The 22,169-nt window shown below is 36.1% G+C and overlaps 1 protein-coding gene across 1 annotated transcript in view; it reads left to right on the top strand.

Moving 5' to 3' along the window:
• LOC108736854 overlaps nt 1–20,189 on the top strand; it is a 59,388-nt gene extending 39,199 nt beyond the window's left edge. The window contains exon 2 of the mRNA XM_018469440.2: nt 19,731–20,189. Coding sequence (XP_018324942.1) covers nt 19,731–20,023 — 293 coding nt within the window. The 3' untranslated portion in view covers nt 20,024–20,189. The remainder of the gene's footprint in view (nt 1–19,730) is intronic.
• Nucleotides 20,190–22,169: the final 1,980 nt, after the last annotated feature.

Genomic DNA, 22,169 nt, shown 5'->3' with positions numbered 1-22,169 from the left:
AGGACAAAACGGAAATAACGAATTTCATTAAATCTATCTTACATGACATTATCGGCAAAGCTACTAAACCTAAGATAAATATTATCTCACAACTAACTTTTAAGCCTTCCGATATTAAACCATTTCCAAAAGTAGACCCTAGATACGGAACTAGGAAACCACGAGAAAAAGGCAAATCAAGAATCTACACAAGCACTCCGGAAAAAATAGAATAGAGGAATTAGATAAAAGTAAAAAGAAAAGAAATTTGACAGATAAAGGAAAAGGGAAGGAAAATTGTTGGAACAAAAAAACAGTATAAGAAATAAACACAAGTAGCCAACGGAAATGTTAGGCGACAAAAACGAAAAAGAATAGATTCCTCAACTTCTGAGTCAGACGCTTCTTTTACAAAAGGAAATAAATTTAGTGATTCAGATTTGGATATAGATTTAGAAGACGCAGAAAACTTTTCATTTTCAGAAGATCAACAGATATTAATTGGTGATTATGTCTTAGTAAGATTTTCTACAAAAAAAGTAATAAAACACTACGTGGGCACAGTTATCGAAATTTTGGAATCGGAAGAATATGTAATAAACTTTATGCGAAAGACTAATAGTGGTTTTATTCTTCCTAAACAAGTGGACGTACCAACAATTTTAAAGTCTGCCGTGGTTTCTAAATTGCCTAAACCAATTTCTACTACGGGCACTTCCAGAATGGCATCATCCCTAAAGTTTAATGTTAACTTTTATGGTTTAAATGTTAGTTAAAACATTTATATAATAATATTCTATGTTGGACTAGTTTTGGTTTATTAAAAATGTTATATTTTGGTTTTTGGTATCAAAGCTAACAATAAACTATGTTAACCTATGGTGTTGTTTCATTTAAAATTTTGTATTTTTGACAAATAAGCTTCCTGGATTTTTTTAAAGTATAACTTTGACTTGTCCAAAACTGCCCCACGCTTGTCCGGAAGTACCCCACCGTGGGGAAGTTCCGGACAAATACAACATTTTTAACTTTAATGTTTTTGCCAAAAATTTAATGTTAACCGATAAGTAAACTAACTTTGATATGATTCACAATGCATCATTGTTTCTACTGACATTTTTTTCAGTTCGAAAGCCTTATTCTGATTCAAAATATTATGATTTGAATTTTGGTATCCGAATGTGCTCCACCTTACCCTACGTAGAGTTTATACAAGATTATGAAATTTTAGGTCACATGAGTTTTGTGTATAATCTCGAATCAGACAATTCTATAGAAGAAAAATCTTTCTTTTTACCTCACCCTGCTGTCTTAAGAGATTCCGTCACAACAAAGTGTAGAGTTGTATTTGACGCGAGTGCTAAATCGCGCAACGGCACTTCGTACAACGATTTAATTCTTGTTGGTCCTACTATACAGGAAGAACTGTTCTCTATCGTATTACGCGTACGTTTACGCAATATTGTTTTACGCATGGATATAAAAATGATGTATCGGGGTATTTTGATAGAACCCAGCGAGCAAGGTTATCAACAGATAATATGGCGAAAAGATCCTAACGAACCTTTAAAGGTTTATAGACTAAATACAGTTACCTACGGGGCGCCATTTCAAGCGACTCGGTGTTTAAAGGAATTAGCGGAAATTAATAAAAATAAATATCTTCGGACTGCTAGAATAACTGAATACTCATTTTAGATGGACGACTTGCTAGTCAGTGTAAATTCAGAACAAGAAGCATTAGAAATTTATCGTGAATTTACGGAAATTTTATCGCAAGCTACATTTAAGTTAAGGAAGTGGTCATCCAATAACAAGAATATTTTAGACCACATTTTGCAAAACGATCAAGGTAATGACGAAAATTTAATTTTACTCCACGACGAACGCGAACTTAAAACTTTAGGACTAGCAATTACAAAACGAACGATTCTAGCCACGGTATCACAAATATTCGACCCTATAGGGTTAGTGGGTCCTGTAATAATAAAAGCCAAGTTGATCATACAAGAGCTTTGGCATTTAAAAATCGATTGGGATCAGGAAATACCGCTACATTTAAAAGAAATTTGATTGGGATTCATTTCTCAACTCCATATGCTAAAAATAATAGAGATAAATAGACTTGTTTTAGTATCTAATGCCTGTAATGTGGAACTATACGGATTCTGCGATAGTTCTGAAAAAGCGTATCGTATGGCGCATGTATCTATTTGTCTATTTATTAACGCGAACAATGAGAGAGCTATTCGACGATTGACAGCAAAATCAAAGGTGGCTCCGATTAAAAAACAAACTTTACCACGATTAGAATTACGAGCAGCTTATTTACTCGCGAAATTAGTACATAAGGTGAAAGATATACTTGATATAGAATTTTCAAAATTAATTTACTTTTTGGACTCTACAATAGTATTGGCTTGGCTAAAAATCGAACCATGCAATCTTAAAACATTCGTTGCTAATAGAGTTGCAAAAATCTTCGAAATTCCTTATATTTCAGAATAGAAGTACGTTAGGAGTCAAAACAACGCAGCAGACGTAATTTCACGAGGGTCAAGTCCACAAGAGTTAATAAACAATGAGATGTGGTTTCACGGTCCACAATTTCTAAAAGATAAAACGTAGTTTGACGAAGATGATATCGACATTTACCCAATTTACAATTTACCCAAAATATTTCTACGTTTTCGAAATTACTTAAAGTAGTTGTATATATTTTGAGATTCAGAAACCGCACGTTAGCAAAAGTACAATCTTTGTCCAAGGTTTTAACTGTTATTGAGTTAAATGAAACACGTTTGATTCTAGTAAAATTAGCGCCAAAAGAAGTATTCAAACGGGAGATATTGGATCTAAAAGGTTCGAAAACTGTTAATAATAATAGCAAGCTTTGTAACTTGCACTCTTTTTAAGATTCACAAAATGTTCTAAGAGTAGGTGAACGTCTACAAAATGCAGATATTGGCTTCGATCAAAAGCATCCACTAGCCCTATCTTACAAACACAAACTTAACAGATCTAATTATTGTATTTTAGATACTCACTTAAAATACATGCACGTAGGTACACAAAATCTATTGTCAATTCTAAGACTAAAATATTGGCCTATTAAGGGAAAAGATGCAGTGAAAAGAGTTCTAAAATCTTGTATTCGGTGTTATCGCACAAATCCGAAACTTGGTAAATTTCTAATGGGGGAACTACTTCAACATAGTGTAATGTTCGTGGGTTTACAAAATTAACTTTTAAGACTGCTAACGACAAAACTATTTATATACACTAATTATGATTGAACTTAAAAGCACTACTAAATTATTACTAAACTTAGGTAATTATTCTATATATTTACACTACTGTTGATAAATCACTATCCACTGCGCTATTTATTTCACTTCTATCACTGTCAGTTTATTTCTTGATTCACATCTGCAACGGTCAATTTATTTCTACTACTTTCGGTGATCGTCTCTCCCTTTATATACTCGTTTAGTTCCTTTCGGGAACCTTCTCGAGCCGTCCGGAAAAGTTTCTTTTTCTTTGAACTGTTTAATTGCTTTCCCAGAATGCAGGTACGACACACACGTTTACAAATACGGCACACATGAAGAAAGGCGCCCGCGGCTAGTCGGCGAATCGTTAAGCCGCTCACACACACGAATATCCCATTCGCACTCAAGCACGCTCGTGCTCGCTACAATAGGGTTAAGCCTTGTCGACCATTTACTAATTGTGGCATCGATTATGCCGGACTAATTTTTGTCAAAGAAAGCGGCCAACGAAGAAACAAACTAGTGAAAACATTTATCGGTATATTTGTTTGTTTCGCGACGCGCGCGGTGCATATAGAATTAGCCACTGATCTTACGACCAATAGTTTCTTAAACGTACTCAAAAGATTTTGCTCACGACGAGGCAAACCGCGTAATATTTACTCCGATAATGGGTTAAATTTTGGAGGAGCTCATAATTCCTTTCAAGAATTGTATCGGTTGCTTAATAATGACACTGTTTCCTCCTTTCTGACTGAGGGTCAGATAACGTGGCATTCTATACCAGCGCGATCTCCTCACGTAGGGGGCCTGTGGGAGGCCGCTGTGAAGTCAATGAAATTTCATCTAAAGCGGGTTTTGGATGACTGTTCTTTAAAACTCGAGGAAATGTACACTTCAATTATTCAAATTGAAGCATGTTTGAATTCACGTCCCTTGTCTCCGATCTCCAACGATGTCCACGATTTCCTAACTTTGTCATAGGCGACTCACTCGCGAGCTGTCCTGAAGAGGACCTAAGAGAAGTAAATACATCACGTTTGTCAAGATACCAACGACTGCAGCAGATATACCAGCAGTATTAGAATAGATGGTCCAGGGACTACCTGACGACTCTGCAAACCCGGTCCAAATGGAAAAAAGATACCAAAAATCCCGTACAAGAAGGCACTTTAGTGGTATTAGTAGAAGACAATATGCCTCATTTCCGTTGGCCGATGGCGCGCATTCACCAGTTACATCCTGGTGCAGACAACATTGTGCGCAACGAGAAGAGGGAAAGGGTTTTGCATCGTATCGCAGAAACGCGAAGGGACTCGGTCTCGACACGTTGAAGGGACTAGATGTACAATATAACTATTAGAATTAAGAGAATTTACGTTAAGTTGTTTTGTCATAATAATGTTTGAGTTCATTGTTTTAAACAATAAAGTTGCTATATATTATCGTCACGAGTTTCCCTAGTAGCTAGGGTGGTCCTTCGAAACAAAAGGAAAAAAGTACACGACAACACGAAACAATAAGAAAAAATACACGACAACAAGAAACAGTATAAATGAAACTTTAGAGAGAATTCATGAGTATTTCGATTGGTCAGGAATCAAGGACGATGTAACAAATTATATTAACAATTGTGAAACGTGTCAAAGAAATAAAACAGTGAGAAGATCGTACGAAAGTCCAATGACTATTACAGAAACGCCAATATATCCGTTTCAACGCATAGATATGGATACAGCCGAAATTTACTTTTCAAAAAAACAAAAACGAACAGTTTTAGTAATCCAGGATCAATTGACTAAATTTATTCAATGTTACTTATTGAGTGACAAATCAGCTCAAGAGGTATCAAAACGCCTTCTTAAATTCATACCTACTTTCGGCATTCTTAAAAGGGTTCATTCTGTACAAGGAGGCGAATTCCTTAATAAAATCCTATCAAAATTAGAAAAAGAACTATTAATAGAGCACACGTACACCATTTCATACCACCCTAAAAGCAACGGTGCTGTAGAGAGAGTTATTTGCACCTTAAAAGACAATTGTCAGATTAATTGACACAAATAAACATACTAATAATTATGAAGCATTACCTTCCCACGCTGTGTTATCTTACAACTCTTCAGTAAATAGTAGTATTAAATTGGTACCATATGAAATATACAGCATTAAACCGAGAAATATAAATAATCCCCAAGATTCACACGTGAATGAAAAAACGTCAGCATCCTACTTAGTCGAGAGAAAAGGCATTCTTAGCAGATTGCATAAAATAACGCATAATAATCAAGCTCAGCAAAAACAAAAAGTCAACGACTCGCATAATTCGAGAATTAAAAACCCATTACCTCAGTACAAAATAGGCGATAAAATATTTTTAAGAAATTTCTTAATAAACAGGCAGGGTAATTCGAAATGGTTAGGTCCATTTCAGATAATGGAAATTATTAACGAGAAAAATTTCAAAATTAATAAAAAAACGAAAAACAAAGAATTCACAATAGTTNTTCAAAATTAATAAAACATCGAGAAACAACGAATTCACTATAGTTAACATCGAACAGATTAAATTATATAAATCCGTTTCTTTTTCAGAGGCGTAGCCGTAGACATAAGTACGGATGAATTGCCTAATACAGGAATAGATCTCCATCCTAAAGGAAATCTCATTGTATCTGACACTCCATACACTATTTTAGTTTACAAAAACATAAATCTATTATTCAATTCAAAAATTAATTTTCAGAATAATATTTCATAAATCTATTATTTTCGAATTTGAAAACAATTAAACAATTTTAGACCCAGATTCAAAATTTAGAATTCAAAATACGTAAATAAGATACACTTCAACTTCAATCAAGTTCCCACGTTAGGGGTCACAGTAATGAAATTAGAAAGATATTTAGAGGAAATAAGTTTTTCATTACCTGCAAAGTGAGCCAGAAGAGGTTGGTTTAATAACTTTAGGAAAGGTTTACACACATTATTTGGTACTTTAGATGAAGACGATGCGGATAAATATAATAAACTCATAACAGAACTTAACAATATTCAAATAAATATACATTGAAAATCATAAAAGACCAAACACATCTATCAAAGGTATTGTTATCAAGCTTCAATGAAACCTTGATTAAGGCAAATGGCAACGAAAAGACACTTCAGTAAAATTTGTTGACTATGGATCAGTCATCACAAAATGATACAAACAAAATCAATGAAAATCATGCAGCACTTCATATGATAAACACAGTGAGTGTTCTTCTTGAAATCACTAATTTAGTCCAAAAGAAAGTTTCTAATATTGTAGAGTCATTATCTTATGCAATAGCAGGTATGTTACACCCATCAATCCTAAACCATGAACAATTAAAAATTGAATTAAACAAAATTGATGTTACCGAGTCCGTATTGCCATTTCCACTAGACGATAGTGAAATTTATAAATATTATTTGATAATCAAACCCAAAGTATGTTTCTAATATTTTAGAGTCATTAACCTATGCAAGAGCAGGTATGTTACACCCATCAATCCTAAATCATGAACAATTAAAAACTGAATTAAACAAAATTGATGTTACCGAGTCCGTACTGCCATTTCCAGTAGATGATAGTGAAATTTATAAATATTATTTGATAATCAAGCCCAAAATCTATTTACTAAATCAAGGCTTATTGATTAAATTAGAAATTCCTCTTTGTAAATCTTTACAGTTCAAGTTGTACCAACTTTTCCCTTATCCGGTACCTACTCAAAACTCCTTATTTCACATCCTCTTGCCACCAACGCAATATCTTGCTTTATCGACTGACCACCAATAGTTCATATTGAAGATATCTGGATATCAAAAGAAGTTGAACCATAGGAACCGTTTTACAACAGAGCCTGCATTCCTCAATTATTAACATCAAAAACGTTTTCCGATACATAGGATATCTACACCACTCTTGCAAGCGAGGAACTGATTCGAAAAAAATCGATCAAAACATTTGGCTAGCAGCTTCCACAAGTACACTCTTCTCTCTCACTTCACTTAGAAATGTGAAAACTTACCGATCAACAAAGTCGAAATTACACGACCGACCCTCATTACAATCCACTAGAAATGTACCTGTTATTTTTCTAATGGACTCGGTATAACAACCAAGGACACCCGTAATAATAACAAGACAATCAATTTAGACACCGAACTTCCTGTTATCCCATCAGACTGCCTCGAAGAAAAATATAAAAACCAAGTCATTAAATCTTCAACCCCTCAAGTTAAAGTACTTAAATCAAGAGAGTTTAAACAGCTGCAGCAAAACTCATGGGCATTAAGATAAAAATCGATACCGAAGTAGAACAGCATCTGAACTACTAGATTTTCCACGTTTAACTGAAGATCAGCTAAAGATTTTATTCAAAGGTTCGTTTCAATTTTCACAGGCTCTATCTTACATGGCCGAAATAATGGACGATCAAAATAATCTTTTAGTAAAATATGTGAAATCAGCATCTAATATCATTAAAGCAGAAGTAAAATCAAGACATATAAATAACAAAGTCTATCGTACTTACATTCACTATATTTCCGATCGTAATGATTACAGTAGTATTCTCCGTTATTGCGGTGACTGCTCCAATGGCAACCCTACAGTGGGGTGCTATTCACATATAGCAGCCATTTATTTATTATTTGTTATATGGACGATATTTGTCAAAAATTATGCGTCCTGGCGAAGTCCTCACCAAAATGTTTGCTACTCAAAATGTTCCAGTAGTAACTAATTACAACAGTGACAATGATTAATTTTTTTGTTTTTGGTATTTTGATTAACACGAAATGTAATGAAAGTGGTGATAAATATTGGACATTGGTTGTTTTTTCTTTTCTATTTGAACAATTACTCCAACTTTTATCAAGTTGGTACAAATAACTAAAATGTGATGTAGACCTTATAGTACAAGGGCAGGGAGTGTCCACTCTCATGTCAAAAATAGTGTCATGCTGTGAAATTTTAATGAAATTCAAAAACCATTTTAGACTTCAAAACATATTTCAAAATTAATTAAATATTTCATAATTATAACGTTGCTATTCTTTTCAAATTCATAAAACGAATATCGAGTTCATTCACTTGCAAAATGAGCGTATTTGACATTACATAGCAACGAGACAGCAACGCTGGTTCGATAGCTCTGGTCATTAGGAAAATAATTGAACTTCGCGAAGTCACCAATAAGGACTTCGTCGGTTTTTCTCATTAAATCAGCTAAACCAGAGAAACATCTGGAATCAGTGAATGACCCATGTTGAACTGTGGACAAATGATCACAGGTTCATCAAAAAGTTTGGCGCGTGGATGGGGATCGATGATCTGATCGCGAGCAGTCGATTCCGGAACGCGAAGGGATAAAGTCTACCCTTAAAAGGAGTAACGGGTGGCAAACTCTAAGTGTTGGTGACACTACCCCCGGGCGATGATGATTGTAGCGCTCCTAAAAGTGTAAGTAAACCTCTTAACTAGTTTTTTGTGTATTGATCTACATTGGGAGGAAGATCCTTTTGTAAATGTTTTGATTCAATTCTCTATATTATTGTTTATGATTATGTTGTTGTTTTTAAAAAACTTGCCTATCTTGTCATCTTAGTACCTGACCCCCAGTCACGCCAAAATAATTAATTTGCATTAAAATCAGGCAATTAAAATAAATAATTAACCAATTACCGATGTAACTTAAATGATGAAGACACCGTTTCCAAATTGAGCATGACAATAGTGCAGACTAAACCTATCAGATCGCGGTGATTGCAGCGTTTAAAAATTTTGTAAAATGGGTTAGATAAGAAAAAGAGCATACGATCATAAAAAATATTATCATAATCTTTATTTACACTGGAGTGATTAGAGTTGTCTACGTTCAAAAGAAGTTTTTATCAAAATCGGTAACGATAATAATAATGATTTGTAATGTCTTTTATTGGAGGAGAAATCGGGAAATACCACATGTAAACGTTCAAAAGTTGCGTCCGCCACCGCGAAGCGCGTATACAGGAAAATAGGAATTGTCTGTAGTTATCAATGAGAGTATTTGAAAAATATGAAAATATAAATTTGGATGTTATCATATTTAAACTTGCATTTCGAAAAACAATTATTAAGTTCTGATAATACACTTGTTAAATGCATTCATTTCTATTGTAGATATGTTGATGATATTTTCTGCGTGTGGAAAGGTACGCAAAGACAACTTGACAACTTTTTGGTATATTTAAACAGTTTAAATAATAAAATCAAATTTACGAAAGAAATAGAACAAAATAACCAGTTAAATTTTCTAGATCTAACAGTTAGTAGAAACAACAATAAAATTAAATTCAAAATATACAGAAAACCAACAACAACAGATACAATTATCCCCGCTTATTCCAACCAGTCTTTTCAAATTAAAATAGCTGCCTTTCACAGTTTACTACACAGACTAATCAACATACCCCTTTCCGAAGAAGACTATAAAACAGAATTAAATATTATAAAGGAGATTGCAATAAACAACGGGTACAAATTAGAATTAATTGAAAACCTACTTCATAAAAAACTCCGCCAAAAAACTCGTACAGAAATTTTCCACAACCCCCCAAAACCAAAACCAACGAACTTTTGTGCTTTAAAATTCATCAAAAACACTAGTGATAAAATTAAAAATAAATTGAAACATTTTAATATACACGCCATCGAAATAAATAAAAATAGCCTTAAATCAATATTGGTTAACAACAAACTAGAAAGAGACAAACAAAAAAGAAGTGGGATCTACCAAATAAATTGTGAACATTGTAATGCTATTTACATAGGCCAGACTGGTCGTTCTATTAAAACACGCTCAAAAGAACATTTAGATGGTGTAAAAAACAAAAAATACACAATAGGCCTAGCAGAACNAGGGAAGCATTAAAATATGGAAACTTTAAGATTAGAAATACCAAGAAATTGATGGCCGGTCAACCACCGAAGAAACCGATTGTAAAAATGTAATTAGGAAGGAATGAAAGGTACAGACGTCATGCGGTTAGTATACAAAAGATGAAATGTTACAGGGATTATAGGAAAGTACAGTAATAGAGTTATTTAAATAGATAAGCAAGATACAATAGATTATTTACAAAAGGAAGGAATTTTTATAGACACTAATCGAAAATAGAAAAGAAATATTTTAAGAAGGTATTTACAATATGTAAACAAAATGAAACAATTTACAAACATGTGGTGGATATCGCCACAAATCAATATTGGTTAACAACAAACTAGAAAGAGACAAACAAAAAAGAAGTAGTGTCTACCAAATAAATTGTGTACATTGTGATGCTATTTACATAGGTCAGGCTGGTCGTTCTATTAAAATACGCTTAAAAGAACATTTAGATAGTGTAAAAAGCAACAAAAAATACACAACAGGCCTAGCAGAACATTGTACCACAAACAATCATAACATAGATACTAATAACGTAAAAATACTACATACTCCATCAATTGGTAAAAAACTAACGTTACTAGAAAATCTGGAAATACAAAACGCCATCCTAAATTGTAAAAATTTAGTTAATAACACAACACAACTCTAATTGTTTCTGTTTTACCCCACTTTATAATTTATTTATGTATAAAAGCTCATGTTTAAGATCTTAGCCTTAGTTACTATTGTACTCTTGAAAATGACCTTTTAGAGGTCGAAACAATTGTCGAGGAATAAACAGTTTTGTTGAAACATCTTTTCCTTTCCATTTCCTTTATTATTGGATGTTATCATTTGTTCATTCATAAGAAGAAAGCAGGAAAGAAATTTTGAAAAAGCTAGGTAAAGAAGTACAAAAAATGAAATGTTATGAACAAGTGGTGTATGCATAAATAGTAGTAGAATATGTGAAAAAATATACAAACGTGTTGTCAATTTTCATTTACAAAAAGAAAGGAGGGTGGAAGTACTGAATACTGTTTACGTGAGGACCAAATATAGTAAAAAAATATTATGCATGTAATGTGTAGGTACTATAGAAGTGCATATATGAAAAGATACACGGATTTAACAAGTCATCAAGGCCTGCTTCGGCAACATTGACATGTATATATGTTTTTCTGAAGTTCGCCAACTTTATTTGATTGACGCCTTTCAAATTTCCGATGAGGTACCTAGGTAACTCTTTAAAAGTAGCACATTCACATGTAGCTATGAATCCATACGTACCTAAAAACGATAACAGATAAAGGTACCAGATAATTACCAGAAAACAAATAAATCACATAATATGACATATGTATAGGTACCTATTATTCTGTTATTTTATTAAAAGTGTGTTTATGAACAAAATGAAGTTATATAAAAGTAAATAAGCGGGCACTGCCGTTTCTTATGTTAAATTTCTAAAAAAAAAATAAAACTAAATCGGTACAACTCGATAGACTATACTGAGAAAAATGTGTTCGTAGTCTCACAGATTTTCTGCATGATAAACATAAAATGAGCAAAGTCAGAAGGAAGACTGATTGAACATTGTTAACGTCTTATACTGCAAAATAGAACTGAAATCATACTTGTTAGCTAAATGGTCCAATATAGCAGCTGTTATTGATATACGTGTTTCTTTTAAATATGTACAACGCAATAGTTGGCGAAAAGGAAGTTACCGAAACGCCACTAAAACTTCAATTAAATATTTTCCGTAATATTTGAATATTATGAAAAGGAACTGTTAAATGTTCACAGGCAGATATTCAAGAACTTACTATTGCAAGGGGAATATATGCACACGCGTCAAATTGATAAGGCATGTTGGTTAAATTTAGGGTGGAAGATAGAATAACAGAAGTCTTACAGCGCAGTAGACTTATTAGATATATATTTACTATCTTGTACAAAGGGTATCTCCAAACGAACGATTAGTTTGACTAACTTGATAAGTGCTTCGTGCTTTGATGGAAGTTCTTGGTCACTTCTCATATCTTATGCTTAAAACTAAAACACCAAATTATCAGGCCTCAGGTTTTCGGCGTTGGCGACAACCACAAGTCTCGCTAACAGAAATCGAACCACCAAATAACCATCATCCAAATTTAGAAAACCTTGAACCATCTTCAGAAATGAATTCAAATAGTTATGATTACTATGACTATGACTAAAAGATAGGGTTAGACGTACAAAACAATAATGAGGATGACGATTTATACGACCCCGGTTAACTTGCCTTATAATAAATTTGAATGAAAATATATCTTTCAAAATTTTATTTGATACAGGTGCAACAAATTCATTAATCAACCCGGATTTTATTTATAAATACTTCTCAGATCTTGTATACACCGAAAACGTTTTGCTAAAAACTATAACGACAAAAACTAAACACAACGAATGTTTGAATATCGATTTATTTCAGGAAACTCAAATACTTAAGTTTTTGATAGTTCCCTTTCATCAGCATTTTAATATACTTTTAGGCTCAGACAACTTAGAGATAATGAAATCCAAAATGGACTATGAAACAGGTATTACTATATTAAACAACGTAAATTATCCTTTACTTAAATTCGACACATTTTTGGCAAGTAAAACAGATAAACATACATTCTGAATTCCCATTAGAAAAGGACCAGTCTTGATCCCGGAACAAGAAATTAACGCTATGAAAATTCCGAAACCCTTACAATAGCTAACAACTTCCATTGCGAAGTTCCATTTCGCGGAAATATTCCTAAAGAAACACCAGTAATTAAAATAAAAGCAAAGCATACTTATCCTCATAACATAGATATATGCAATGTTTATACTAGTTCCCGTGAGAAATATGTAAGTGTTGATCTGAATCATTTACCAGATAGCCAACGTGTAGTATTACAAAAACTATTCAATGACTACAGTGAAATCTTTTACAAAGAAGGTGACATATTAACGTTCTCACATAACATTAAGCATAAAATTTCATTAAATTCCGAAGAACCCATTTATTCAAAACCTTACTGCTTTCCACAGGTGCAAAGAGCTGAAGTAGACAGACAGGTAGATGAACTTAAAGGTCAAAATATTATAGTTGAAAGGGAATCACCTTACACTTCTCCAATCTTTCTTGTTCCCAGGAAACCTGATAAGAGCGGAAAAGTCGCTTGATGTATGGTTTTAATTTCCAAAAACTCAATGAGAAAACAATAGAAGACAAATATCCAATTCCAAATATTACTACAATTTATGATCTTTTAGGAAGTTCAAATTATTTTTCAAAATTAGAATTAAAAAATGGGTACCATCAAATTGTGATCTCCTTTTCATATAAACCCGCTATTAGGCAAATCCAATTGTTTAACAAAACGCGACATTTAGTTCAACTTAATTACCAAAATTACGAAAACAAAATAATTAACGTCCTACATCAATATATACATCCAAAAGTTACAAATGCAAATACATGTAAAAATAAACCATTCTATGAAGAGTTAGCATACCTAGTAAACATTAATTTTGACGGATCAGTTAAAGTAATGACCTTAAAAGACATTACCGAAAAACAAGCGCAACATAAAATCCTTAAACAAATACACAATCCTCACACCGCGGAGCTCAAGAGCTAGCAACCGAAATGTTTAAGTATTATTGTTGGTCCGATATAATCAGCACTTGCAAAAATTCATAGATAATTGTGAAATTTTGACAACAGGCAAAATATGAAAGACACCCCATCAAATATAAATTAAAACTCAATCCCTCTCCTATACTTCTATTTGACACAGTATTTATAGACATTTTTTCGATTAACAGGAAGAAGTTTCTGACGACAATAGATTCATTTACAAAATATGTCGTTTTGTCAATTAAGCTCGAATAACTTACCAGATATAGTTGAAGCCTATACTAAAATTTTTGCACAATTCAAAATGCTAAAATTGATAGTTATTTGCCATTTGAAGCACGATGCTACATTTTAGGATTACGTATTTTTCAACAAGGTCCACTTGTGTGGATATCTACTTGCTGAAAACGAATCCTGGCGTAGCCAACCTCAACCCCAGCGAAGCGCTGATGAGATCCAAAAAGATCGACCGCAGTTTTGACAGAATACAGACCACTTCGAATTATTTTATTTAACCCCCTATTTGTTGAAATGTTACGAAGTCAATTATCATTTCATAACCCGAAAACATCCAAATAGTACGGTACTATCGAACGTGCACACGGTACTGTAGTAGAAATAATGAAAACTATAACCGCCTCTAAAACCACAGTACTCAAAAATAATTTATTCGAGAACGCAGTTATTATTTATAACAGAAGCATTCATTTACAAACCAAGTGCAAAACTACTGAAATACTTTTCGGACACATAGAGACAAATGACATGTAAGAAGTATTTGACGAAAATTACTACCGCTAGTATACCACCGAAAGTTACGATGAAATTAAGGCTCTATATTAATTAGTATCGGGAAATTTAATCAACCAGAAAGAACAACAAATTTAAAACCAAAGTATAAAACGCTCAAAATTTTTACTCATAAAAGAAGATCAACCAGTATATTTAAAGATGCATATAAGAGATAAGAAGGCGCCACGTTTTAGAAAAGAAATTGTGCAAGAAGACACAGGAAGCAAAATCAAAACCCAAAAAGGTCAGATTTATCGTAAACAAGAATTAAAACCCCTTAGAAAGACACAGAGTACCTAAATTATATTATTAAATATGTTGCAGATGATGTATTGGATCAATAATATCTTTTTTATAACAATCATTTCGATACTCTCTTAAAGAACGCCGAACGACTTCATCTATTCTCTCGCAACCGTTTGTTCTCCGCACGGACGCCAGCCGGTACGCTCTGGGAGCAGCTTTACCACAGGGGGAGGGCCCCGATGAACGTCCCGTTGAGTATGCCAGCAGACTGATTACACCGTCAGAGCGGAATTATGCAACCACGGAACGGGAAGCCCTAGCCATCGTGTGGACAAAATTCAAATTCCGAAGGTACATTAAGGAATCATTCGTCGTAGCCGTTACCCACCGCCAACCCCTGAAGTAGTTGATGAATTTGAAGACATCATCCGGCCGACTGACGAGGTGGGCTCTACAACTACAAACCTACAACCTCTCTATCCAGTACGGGCCCGGCTGAGCCAATGACGTAGCAGACAGGCTATTACAGCCTTCTTGTTCCGAAGAGGAAGTGCTCCCCGTAAACACGGTAAGCGTGGACTATCCGGCACGCACTCCCGCGGCAACACGGTCCGGACAAATGAAGGACCCTGACCTAAAGAAAATCCTGGAGGCGTTCACCAATGTAGACAAACTCGAAATAAGCTGTCATTTTGCACGCAGATACCGCATGTCCCAAGGTGTACTATATTGTTACTATCCCGATATGGTCGCGGAGGAACCCCAATTAGTCGTGCCGACCCAGAATCGAAATGAAAGTCTGCAACAGTATCACCACTCCCCAATCACCGGACATTACGGAGTAGATCGGACATGGCACCGCATTGCATCCCGTTACTTCTCTTCTGGGTTGGTATGCGAAGGGACATCGTCGCACACCTTAAGGATTGCGTCCAATGTCAACGATTCAAAGTATAGAATTTAAAGCCCGCCGGACTGCTGCAGACCTCAGTGATGAAACGTAAGTTCGTGATCATAGCCGTTGATCGTTCGGACCCTTACCGCAGTTACAGCTTGGAAACCGATGGGTTTTGATTATAGAGGACACCGCGAATCGTTGGACTGAGTTGTTTCCATTGCCGTCCGCAACCACGGAAGCCTGTACCACGGTCATACTAGAAGAAGAGACGCCCAGGAGGATAATCAGTGACAATGGTACTCAATTTATAAGGGGAGTGATGCACCATCTAACTCACTTTCTGGGAATCGCCCAGGATCTGACACTACTACACTACCCGGCCGCCAATCCGGTAGAAAGGCGAAACCGAGACTTAAAAAAATACAGGTCGCTATTGCGACTCCGAAAGACCAAACCCGATGGGACGAAACGCTGCCCAGCATCCGCTTTGCTTTAAACTCGGCCTATTGTAGCACCACTGGTTTCAGTCCGGCCCACCTTACCCTTGGGAGAGAACTTCGCAGTCCTGAGGAAGCGCCCAGGATCTCCCAGTCATTTTTCAATCAGATAACTTCGTACCAGAGATCATCCCAAGACTCCTAACACTCGGTAACCTACTCCGCCTAGCCCAAAACCGGCACGAGGCTCAACAGGACCGACAGAAGGAAAACGCAGACCGCCTTCGTCGACCCGTTCCGGCCAACCGCCCGGACGACTTGGTTTTAGTCACTAGCCACAGTCGAAGCAAAGCCAGTCGAAACTTTTCCTCTAAACTCGCCCTCCGTAGAAGGATCAGCCGTCCCGTATCGTTGGAGTCTACCACACCTACGTTCTATCTCCTTTCTGAGGACCTGAGGGAGACATCGGTCCCCAACTACCCAAACGTAAGAGGGGACGTCCGAAGAAGAAGACAAACGGGGACGCGGGACCTAGGTCAACGACTAGAGGGGGAGTCTGTAACGCGTACCATTTTAGAACCTGCATTTTGACGCGCCTGCAACATCAGCAGTTCTCCTACTCGTCGTACTACCACTCGAGACCGGTACGTTCGATCACCACCGCTCCCTTACTCCTGAAAACCACCCTCTCGGTACACGCTCGACAACTCCTCCATGCCAGACGTGAATAAAAGATGGCCCGGCGAGGAACGACAGTTCTCATCTTGGTCGCACTCTACTAGCGTTCCTTAGGAACATTAGAGCTGATCTACTGAGAGGACACAAAACTCCGGAGTTTTCCTTTACGGAACCCAGGCCACAGGAACCACCAAGTGCGGTAGTGAGATTTAGACAGTTTACCTTAGTATTCTCGGACTTGTAAAACCGTTATTAGTACGTAGTGCGAAACACGAGCCACACGCGGAATCACACATAGTGTTAAGTTTTTCTTTCTTGTGTTTTTTTTGTTAATTTTAGATTTATGTACGTTTAAATAAACTTTACCTTGGTACGAAAAACTTTCTCATTACAGTAGGTAGACATTTCTGTGCAATAACATACAATTTTCAAGAACATGGGTATGTGGTTTAAGTAATACATAGTACTGCAAAGCTATATAAAAAAAATAGAGCATCTGTATGTGTAACTGAATTGATGAGAATATTTACTTTCTCAATTTCCTTTGATAGATTGTAAATTACGAGGTGTATGAAAAAGTAAATACGCATCCTCATTAATATTTTTACTTTCACGTAAGACATTTCTTGCATTTGAGTGAGAGAATTATAATTTGTGAGAATTGTATATGTAAAGTACAGAAATTATTTTATGCACGTTCTGTTGAGGGTGTTCATTTCTGCGTGATTGTACCACGTCAGTTGTGTAAGGCACATGTCCTTAAGCCAAACAATTGCGTTTTAATGAACACAGTTAACCAATTAATGTAACATGGTAGGGATTGCTGACGGCGTGCTGATGTAAATAGGTATTCCTTCTTGAAGGCTATTATCGGTTTTCTAACCCCACCGTATGCCTTATACGCTCCTGCAGTAGTTTCTCATTGGTTTCCATTTTATGGAAGTACGATCATCGACAATATAAAAGGGAGTAATTCCGTTGTAAAGGCAACTATAGTCTAGTTCGAACCATTCGAGCTGGTATACGTACTTGCGATCATTTTCTACCGTTCTGTTACCAGCTACTGCAGCCGACGAACACAACAACCGGCAGTAATCGCTGCCTGTATAGCGACGACGTATTAAAGCAGGTGGTTTAATATTCACCAATTCATATACACTACGTCCCACAGGAGTAGATTAACTTTTCTTGCCAACCATTTCGAAATCATTACCCCCAAGAGCGCCGCACATTTGAAAGAACTCTCCATTGCGGAAGTTATGTCCTCGGCAAGCGAGCTGCAGTCCAAGCTCGCCATAATCAACGAATTCTTACGGCAGTACTTCGAAAGTTCCCCTTGTTTCCCAACGTACGTAGACGTTGTGCCTTCTTCGGCCACCCAATTCAGACCCTCCCCCCACTGTCGCTAACGGATTCACAGAAGCCGGGAAGCGGCGTTACAAGCGCCGAAGACGTGCCACCTTTCTGTATTCGGCATCCTCAACGTGCTTTGATTCTGAGGCAGACACTAGTGTAACTACCCAAACCTGCAATGCCCCTCCCCTCATCGAAATCCGCCAAAGGTCCCTTTGGCCGAATATTCTTCGCGCCATAGACAACCAAGGCATCGCAACACGTCGGGCCATAAACACCAAAGGGTCTACCCAAACTCCGTTGACGAATCCAAAGTTTAGTACAAACCAACTGAAACAAGACCGCAATCTCCATGTTGTCCTCCGTAGATTTTGAAATCTCCACAAACGATGTCAAGGGTGGAAAAATCTGGCCCTTAGTGTCCGTTAGTCTGGACAATGCCGCCATTGCTTGAAGTTCTACCACACGGCCAATTATTGTCACGCCGCCTGGGTCTATTCCTTTTGTGGCCGCAACCATATCTCTGCCGAATGTAAGGCAAAGGACAAGAAAGAAGCCACTTCTTCCTGCGCTAATTGCAAAGGAAGACACCGCGCTACATTCCGCGCCAAGGTTCCAAATAGGACCGTACCCCCCCAAATCTGTAGTACCCCCAAACACGAAAGTGTATACAATCTGCACCCCATCCAACAGTCATCCCCAGAAAGACGCTCCTCCAAAAACCTTACCCCTCAAAAATGTAATGCGTCCCCAAACACACCTGCAGCTTCTTCTCTTGAACAGAGCATCCAGGCCATCGTTCAAACGATGGTAGCAAGTCTGATCGCCGTTTTACAAACTCCCACCAATGTGTAATACAGCCCACCCAGATAATCTTTGTATAGTTACCTGGAATGCGCAAAGCATTAGAGGTAAATCGACTGAACTCGAACACTTCCTCGAGGATAAGTCAATCAGTGTTGCTTGCATTACCGAAACTCATCTTTCCGAAAAATTCAAACTTTTCGTTCCAAACTTCTCATCCTAGAGATGGGACCGTGAAAATAGCAGTGCCGGCGGGCATATAAGCACAACGTACATGATTTTGACAAACGGCTTGTATCTACGCTTTCTGATTGGTTGCTGCCAGGTAGCAGTACGTTCTACCATTGTAGAGTCAGCATCATGTACGTTTTGCAAGTGAATTAAAAATGCATGTGTATGCCAGATAACAGTACATATTGCCAGAGTCACATCAGCGCCATGTACGTTATGACAGTAAATTAAAATTGCGTGAGAATATATTTTAAAGATTTACTTATTACCATAATACAATACAAAAACTACGAAAACTAAGCACATTAACACAAAATAAAAGTAGGTTCTATTAGTTACTAGTGTCCACTGCCATGCGATTTTGCATTTGTTATGTTATTTTCCACATTTACATGTAAATTCCGCTTTCTCTTTAGTACTCTTGGTTTTTTTTTTCAGTGACGGCTGGTCTTCCACTAGGCACCCTCTTACTGCCACTTGTAATACCAAGTCTTCTTCTGGCAATGGTTGTTGGCTGTACACGAATTGCTGTACGACAACGCCTTAAAGGAATACTGGATCCTGCCGTGCATAAAAAACTATCCCATGCATTTCTGGTGGTGACTTTTTGGAGTCGAGCTAAACTTTTTTGTATAGAAGCTTCACTAGTGCCAAATCTTATGTGGCAATCCTGCATAAGTTTTAACAGTGCTTCAAATGATGATGACTCAGTGTTATTGAAAGGCGTTTGACTTATAGATATAGGGTAATTTCATTGTTATTACTACTTTCATTATGTAGTTCTACATAAGAATGCTGTTCACATAAATCAGTTTTTGATACCGAAGTGGATACCTGCATTTGTTGCGAACTAATAAGAGGTCTGTAAAATTCTCGCCCTTTAGCCTTTTCACCCAATGCCAAGCATGCGATTTGGTAACGGATCTCGGAATCATGTGCTTCCAGGTTGTAATAGTATAAATAAAATCCTGCTTGGTGTTTACATGTTTTACCTAGCCGACCAACAAGACAAGTGCAGCAACCAATTTCAATATTCACATCATATAGCACTTGATCATTTTTTTCACTTGGAACTTTGTATGTGAATTCATCTATTTTTTGTATGCTATCCTTTTTTAGATAACTTGCTTTCTTCAGTAATGGTTTTAAAAGATGGTTTCCTTCACTATATCCCTTATTAGCAAAATTTCTTAGACGTCGAATAAAATATTGTTCCATAGTCGTACAAGTAAAGTCCGCTAGGGCAACTACGTTGTAAGCTTTACATCGAGAAAGTACTATGTCTTTATATAGGCGTACACATACTTCAGAGAAGTTATTCGTTTGATGGCCATGAGTATTACTATCACGATAAGCTAAACACCAGTCTTCGCGTCGGGTCCAATAGTTGTTAACATATTCTACCCAGTGAGTATATTTTTCTGATAGGTCGTTATTTAATGCATTATAAAAAGCATCGGAAGCGTTTTCTGGAGATAAAGCTGTTAGTACATTTCTAAATGAATAATACAACTGTTGCCTATTTTCTTTTGGTATGTTATGTTTTTTTTTCAATCAGCCATCTCCAAACTGATTGCGCGATATGAAAAGAACAAAGTTATAAACGTGATTGTCTCTCTGCTTCGTTATCATCTGTCATACAGCACCCAGGAAACCCTTTTTCTCTAAAAGCCGAATCGCCAAAAGCTTCTCTTACCATTTCAAAGCCTGCAATGTAGTCGTGTTTTGATTGACCCTTGTTTATAATTACTGCTAGCGGTACAGCACCTGCAGAGCGTACTGTTAACATAAAAGTTATGGAATGATTTTCTGCGTCATAAGACGCAGTGCTGCCTACAAATACTATATCCCCAGCACATTGTAAATTATACGCTCTTCTCATGATTGGTGTAATTATGACAACTGCAAAAGGGTCTTTCTTGACTTTTATAGTAACACCTTTTTCTATATGCTGTGACTGTTTTTCCTGAAGTTTCTAAAAATAATAAAATTATAACAAATTGGCAAAAAAAAATCTAGAATAGTCAATTAGCCAAAAAAAAAATACAAATTTGCAGTCAATAAAACAGAAACCCCGCTAATACGCAAAAATAGTTTAATATAATGAAAAATGTAAGTATATCACTTACCTGTAGCATTCCTTTGCCAAAACGCGATCCTAAATTAACACTTCGCCATTTGTCGTACCAATATCGTACTGTACGATATTTTGGATTTATGGAACCATTGGCCAGATCTTCTTCATCCGCTTCTAATTCAAGTTTGTTTAAATGGTAATTAACAGATTCAGTTATTCCCATGCCATTATCAAAGTACGTCTCAAACAATTTTCTGGTTTCTAATGAAGCCGACAACGCATCTGCAGTGTCTATGTCGTAGCTGTGTTTATTATTTATAGTAATTACTGCCGGCAGACCTTCCTAAAATATTTAAAATAAAGATTGACCACATTTTTTTGGTAACTCAATGATTAAAGCAACAAAATATACCTAAAAAACAATCCGATAACATCTCTTTTCTCACCTTAACATGTAGATGCTTTGGGATTGTATTTTTTGTGGTGACTCTAACCATTATTGAAATTTTTGCCATACATTCGCGATTTTTTGATTTCTTGTTTGTGTTGGTTCTCTTTTTAGACGAGCTGTAATGACAGATATTTCTTTCTATAAAATATATTTATTATACATGGTTAGTTATAAATACAGGGTGGCGCATTTATTCATGTTGTTTAACCTTGAATATTCTTGAATCCACGTATCACATTCTTCTAGATTGTGTAAATTTGCGTAAACTGTTATACTATCGCTATTGTTAGTCACTTCTTTCGTTTTGTATTTAAAAGATTGGGGTAATTCCATATTATTTGCAAACATT

The sequence above is a fragment of the Agrilus planipennis genome, unplaced genomic scaffold (genome assembly GCF_000699045.2).
Source record: "Agrilus planipennis isolate EAB-ADULT unplaced genomic scaffold, Apla_2.0 scaffold4, whole genome shotgun sequence".
NCBI lineage: Eukaryota > Metazoa > Arthropoda > Insecta > Coleoptera > Buprestidae > Agrilus > Agrilus planipennis.
This window is presented reverse-complemented; position numbering and strand designations above follow the sequence as displayed.